The sequence below is a fragment of the Pseudophryne corroboree genome, chromosome 6, assembly GCF_028390025.1.
Source record: "Pseudophryne corroboree isolate aPseCor3 chromosome 6, aPseCor3.hap2, whole genome shotgun sequence".
Taxonomy (NCBI): domain Eukaryota; kingdom Metazoa; phylum Chordata; class Amphibia; order Anura; family Myobatrachidae; genus Pseudophryne; species Pseudophryne corroboree.
This window is the reverse complement of record NC_086449.1, coordinates 831,231,684-831,237,683: the sequence shown is the minus strand read 5'-3', so window position 1 is coordinate 831,237,683 and position 6,000 is coordinate 831,231,684. Positions and strand designations below refer to the sequence as shown.

Sequence of the window (6,000 nt, the reverse complement as noted above, 5' to 3'; positions counted from 1 at the left end):
GCATTCCGGCACTAAGGCCTGCTGGGAGCTGTAGTTTATTGAGTGCTTCTTCTTCCATGAAATGCGGCGCGTTTGGACATCGGCGCTAGTAATAGTGTCTGGCTGCTTGGCTGCTGTGCGAGTCTCCGGGAGAGCCACTGCCAAAGGGAGGACAGCAGCTCAGCTGCTTCCAGGAGGCTCTGGACCCCCTCCCCCACCTGCAGCACCCCCGCCCCTCCCCCACCCACGGCACCACCACATCAGTCTCTCCCCCACCCGCTGCACCCCCGCAACCGCTCCTCACCCACGTTGGCTCCGGACCGCCACCCGCGGCACCCGCCCCGCAGCAACCCCGTAACCGCCCATCCCCCACCTGCGGCACCCCCGGACTCCCTCCCTTATCTGCGTCGCACCCGCCACTCCCCCAACCACAGCACCTACTAGGTGATTCATTAGGCCCTGCGTGCGCTGTTCACGCCTTTGTAAGGAGCTACGACCCCTTAACCATCGCACGCCCTTTGTCCGTGCAATATTTAACCACTCACACAATTAAGATTAGAGGTAATACTCCATATAATAAGAATATTGCACGCAACAAGGGCGTGTAAGGGCTAAGGGGGCGTAGCCCCTTACGACGGTGTGAAGAGCGCCCGTAGGGCGCGATGAATTACCTAGTACTATGATATGTGAGACGGCCTCATTTACATTGCCAGACCCTCGTTCTACATTCCCATCACAGGAGAAGCTTCGTACAATGTAGACTGTCAGCGAAATGCGTTGTGTCAGCGACAAGTGGCCCCGGGGCGACCTTTACAAGTGCCTGGAGAGTAAATTCCTAGCATTATATTACACTGGCGAGGAAGCCGTTAATGTAATATGCTCTGTCTATAAAAAGAGATTCTGCACTATTTCCAGCTCCTCCGGAAGTGGTGTTAAATTGTCTCAGTCCTTTAAAGCTAAAACAAACGGGTAGCGCCATCAAATGCGCAACCGCCACCTCTAGAGTCTCATTCTAAAATCCTGGCCTGCAATGATAAATCTTGTTTTTGGTTCTTGCAGATAATTAGCTCATCAATAATGCTATGCCTGATTCCAGGTGTGCCGCCGCTGTCTGCCATCTTCCTGCCGTGCCGGTCTGCGCAACTCGGTAACTCAGGAGCAAAAATAATGACATCACGAACAGGAAGTGACATCAACCAATGCGTCAGCTCCTCTATGAATCCACCCCAGGAAACTACAGGACAATGAAGCATTACTGTGACTGATATGAGCTTATTGATGACACGGTTATACCCCGATAAAACCTACTGTACGCCATATGCTTTGTGTCTCCGTCCTGAGGAAAACCGACCTCTAGCAGCATGATAAATATGGAGCGTATCGGTCTTTGGGATTGTTTGTTGTACGTAGTTTAGAAGTTCTCCATAAATGGCAACATTCATGGAACGTAAGATTAAATGACATATATAATTCACTATGATCATGGATTACATTCATCAGTACAAAACTTTCCCTCTACTATACTCTCCTACTCACTTACTATAACTTCCAAATTCACACAGCGACTAGAGAGTATGGGAAGAACGGAGAGAGAGAGAGAGAGAGAGAGAGAGAAGAGGGGAGATATGGATACAGACGGGATAGAGAAATACAAGTACAGGGGAAGTTTCTTTTTTTTGTGCTTAAAAAAAAAAAGCTTTTTAATAAAAGGTGATTATTATGGGTGGTAATATTCACGAATATACGGTCCTCATTACCCCACACAGGGCATGTTTTCCAGGTCTCCTCACATAATCGCAAGTGAAATAATTAACTTCACCTGCTGACCTTTTAAAGTGTGTCAGTGAGTAATGAATACACCTGTGCACCTGCTGGGTTACCTGCAATACATGCACCGTGTGGGCTCCTGAGGACCGAGTTTGCAGACCTATGGGGTAAAGGGTAAATGCTGGTGGAATTTGGGCTTCCTGATAAAATCTCTTAAAACCAATGTTTTGGACCTGGCCACGTGGCAAGTATTACTGGTCCCCAGGATGGGTCATTCTAGGCGCATTGGGGGATATTCAATCATGGAGGAATGAAAATATTGGGCCAGATGTACTAAGCCTTGAAAAGTGATAAAGTGGAGAGAGATAAAGTAGCAGCCAATCAGCTCCTATCTGTCATGTCAGAGGCTGTGTTTGAAAAATGTCAGGGGCTGGTTGGTTTGTAGTTTAGCACTCTCCACTTTATCACTTTTCAAGGCTTAGTACATCTGACCTATTGCCTTCAACTGCGCAGATTGCATACTTTTTGAAGGGGTGCAGTATGGTATGCCGGCGGCCGGGCTCCTAGCGACCAGCATACCTGCGCCGGGAGCCCGACCGCCGGAATACCGGCAGCGTGGCGAGCGCAAATGAGCCCCTTGCGGGCTCGCTACGCTCGCCACGCTATTTTATTCTCCCTCCAGGGGGGTCGTGGACCCCCACGGGGGAGAAAAAGTGTCAGTATGTCGGCTGTCGGGATTCCGGCGCCGGTATACTGTGCGCAGGGACCCCGACAGTCGGCATACTGAAGACCACCCTTTTGAAGTAACACCTTGCTCCGCTCCTCCCAACAGGCTGCGCAAATTCTCCTCCACAAACGCTGCCATCTTGCTTTGCAGATCTATACGCCGTGGGCATTAATTCAGACGCACCAGAACGTGCGTGAATAAGGGCAAGAGGAAACTAGAGGAAGCGCTGCGTTCTTTCTACACACAATACTTGTGGATTTGTTGTAAAGCGGCAGAATCCGGTAATGTTTAGAGAACATTTTCCAATTCCCCCTCTGTCACAGAATCCCCCCCACAGTTCCCCAGCGCATATAAAACCATAGATAACCAGTTTCACAGCAAACATGTTGAGATAACGGTTCCAGCCTTGTGCTGCGAGATGTGACCATTCGTGGAGCAGCGGCAGGTAGAGATTTGCGCACTTACAATGATACAACACACAATGACCCCAAGTTATCATAATAAAGAATTAGGAAAGTGGTAATCACAGCACAGATTTCTAGATTCTGGAGTCTACGTATATTCTTATCGTATATATTTGTTGCGTTCCTTTGTCCCGCAGATGATTGGTGTCGTGTCTTTAGGCGCTGCCCACAAGCACCGTCCACTTACTCTCGGTTCTCCCGTACTGAAACACACACAAACATGACAATTACAATGAAAGTCACCACATATACAGCCCATAAATAAATAATACAGATATCAGTGATTACGCAGAAGTTCTTCTCATCAGCGCCCTGGTAATAATCATAGAGAGGACCTAAAGTGCAAAGATTTGCATTCATATTGGCACCGTGTCGGCCATGATGGCTGCGGCTGTGGGGATGGGACAGTGGACCTCTAGTGCATGGTTTCTTTACAGGCGTAACAGAGACACCGGATCCAAAGCCTGGTTATAAATGCCGGCCTCTTCCTGACCGTATGGCCGCAGAGGTCATCCAACCTGGTGCCACCGATCATTTCACTTCCACCGCCTGCGGCCCGCATGTCATTACATCAATCGTCCAACAGAGGTCCCCACTCTGTCAGTACATTAAGCGAATGGGGGTGTCCAGATACCTCCTAACATGCCAAGTGGGGACAATAATAAGCCCCATCCCTACTCACTGTATCGTACAATAGGAGCAGACTGTTACCATGACAACGGACCTCTGTCTCCACAGTACATGATGGTCAGTGTCAGTGCTGCTGTAGCGCTGTACAGTACAATAGGAGCAGACTGTTACCATGACAACAGGCCTCTGTATGTACAGTACATGACGGTCAGTGTCAGAGCTGCTGTAGCTGGTGCTTGTACAGTACAAAAGGAGCAGGCTCTTCCCATGACAACAGGCCCCTGTATGTACAGTACATGACAGTCAGTGTCAGAGCTGCTGTAGCTGGTGCTCTGTACAGTACAATAGGAGCAGGCTCTTCCCATGACAACAGGCCCCTGTATGTACAGTACATGACGGTCAGTGTCAGAGCTGCTGTAGCTGATGTGCTGTACAGTACAATAGGAGCAGGCTCTTCACATGACAACAGGCCCCTGTATGTACAGTACATGACGGTCAGTGTCAGAGCTGCTGTAGCTGGTGCGCTGTACAGTACAACAGGAGCAGGCTGTTACCATGACGACGGACCTCTGTATCTACAGTATATGAGGGTCAGTATCAGTTCTGCTGTAGCTGGTGCTCTGTACAGTACAATAGGAGCAGGCTGTTTCCATGACGACGAACCTCTGTATCTACAGTATATGAGGGTCAGTGTCAGTGCTGCTGTAGCTGGTGCGCTGTACAGTACAATAGGAGCAGGCTGTTACCATGACAACAGGCCCCTGTATATACAGTACATGGTGGTCAGTGTCAGAGCTGCTGTAGCTGATGTTCTGTACAGTACATGCAGGCTCTTCCCATGACAACAGGCCTCTGTATGTACAGTACATGACGGTCAGTGTCAGAGCTGTTGTAGCTGGTGCGCTGTACAGTACAATAGGAGCAGGCTCTTCCCCTGACAACAGGCCCCTGTATGTACAGTACATGACGGTCAGTGTCAGAGCTGTTGTAGCTGATGTGCTGTACAGTACAATAGGAGCAGGCTCTTCCCATGACAACAGGCCTCTGTATGTACAATACATGACGGTCAGTGTCAGAGCTGCTGTAGCTGGTGCTCTGTACAGTACAATAGGAGCAGGCTCTTCTCATGACAACAGGCCTCTGTATGTACAGTACATGACGGTCAGTGTCAGAGCTGCTGTAGCGCTGTACAGTACAATAGGAGCAGGCTCTTCCCGTGACAACAGGCCCCTGTATGTACAGTACATGACGGTCAGTGTCAGAGCTGCTGTAGCTGATGCGCTGTACAGTACAATAGGAGCAGACTGTTACCATGACAACAGGCCCCTGTATATACAGTACATGACGGTCAGTGTCAGAGCTGCTGTAGCTGGTGCGCTGTACAGTACAATAGGAGCAGGCTCTTCCCATGACAACAGACCCCTGTATGTACAGTACATGACGGCCAGTGTCAGAGCTGCTGTAGCTGGTGCACTGTACAGTACAATAGGAGCAGGCTGTTACCATGACAACAGGCCCCTGTATATACAGTACATGACGGTCAGTGTCAGAGCTGCTGTAGCTGGTGCGCTCTACAGTACAATAGGAGCAGGCTGTTACCATGACGACAGACCTCTGTATCTACAGTACATGACGGTCAGTGTCAGAGCTGCTGTAGCTGGTGCGCTCTACAGTACAATAGGAGCAGGCTGTTACTATGACGACGGACCTCTGTCCCTGAGCACTGGGAGGTGTAATCTAGTTCCAGTACAGATGCACCAATCCAGGATTAGGATAAGGATTCAGCTGAATACTGAGGAATTTAGCAGATTTGTGGGTTGGACGGGACCTTAGGATTCTGCCGGCCAATCACTTATCCCGAGTTCCTGAGATTTTAGTGAGCAAGATGCAGACAATCTACCTCTACGAGCTGAGACTGCAGAAATCTGTATGATCCGTAACGCTCTCCCCTCTGTACATTTTGCACCTGATACTGAGGTGGACACAGAAGCGTCCCACTAGTAGCGTCCGCGCACGCTGCGCGGACACACACATTGCGGTTGCATCCCCGATGGATGCGACCGCAATCTGATTGACAGCGGCGGGCGTCTTTGGGGCGGCTAACAGGGCGTGGCGGGACCATATTCGGGGGGCAACTGTATGACGTCACACGCAGCAACTACGATAAAGAAGAATGGCTGATGACCGCCTCACAGCGCAGCAGCTGCCAGCATGTGCAGAGATGAATGTAGATCCGGCTGCGTATGCATCCATCTGCGTTCATCTCTGAATAACCCCAATTAAACATGAGTAAAATATTTCTGCAGGCCGGGTACCGCCAGCTACGGGTCATCGCGTTTCTTCACATCCTGATCCGGTTTTCCTAACTTAGTTACACAATGTGAAACGTCTTGAAGTTAAGACGGAATATAAAAGTGGCTGCTGTGACGCATC

The 6,000-nt window shown here is 49.8% G+C and overlaps 1 protein-coding gene across 3 annotated transcripts in view; it reads right to left on the bottom strand.

Annotated features, from left to right (window-relative positions):
- Positions 1–359: 359 nt before the first annotated feature.
- Positions 360–6,000, bottom strand: part of BCAT1 (branched chain amino acid transaminase 1) — a 128,737-nt gene continuing 123,096 nt past the window's right edge. For all 3 annotated transcript variants that reach the window (XM_063929367.1, XM_063929366.1, XM_063929365.1), the window contains exon 11: positions 360–3,140. In XM_063929367.1, coding sequence (XP_063785437.1) covers positions 3,093–3,140 — 48 coding nt within the window. In that variant the 3' untranslated portion in view covers positions 360–3,092. The remainder of the gene's footprint in view (positions 3,141–6,000) is intronic.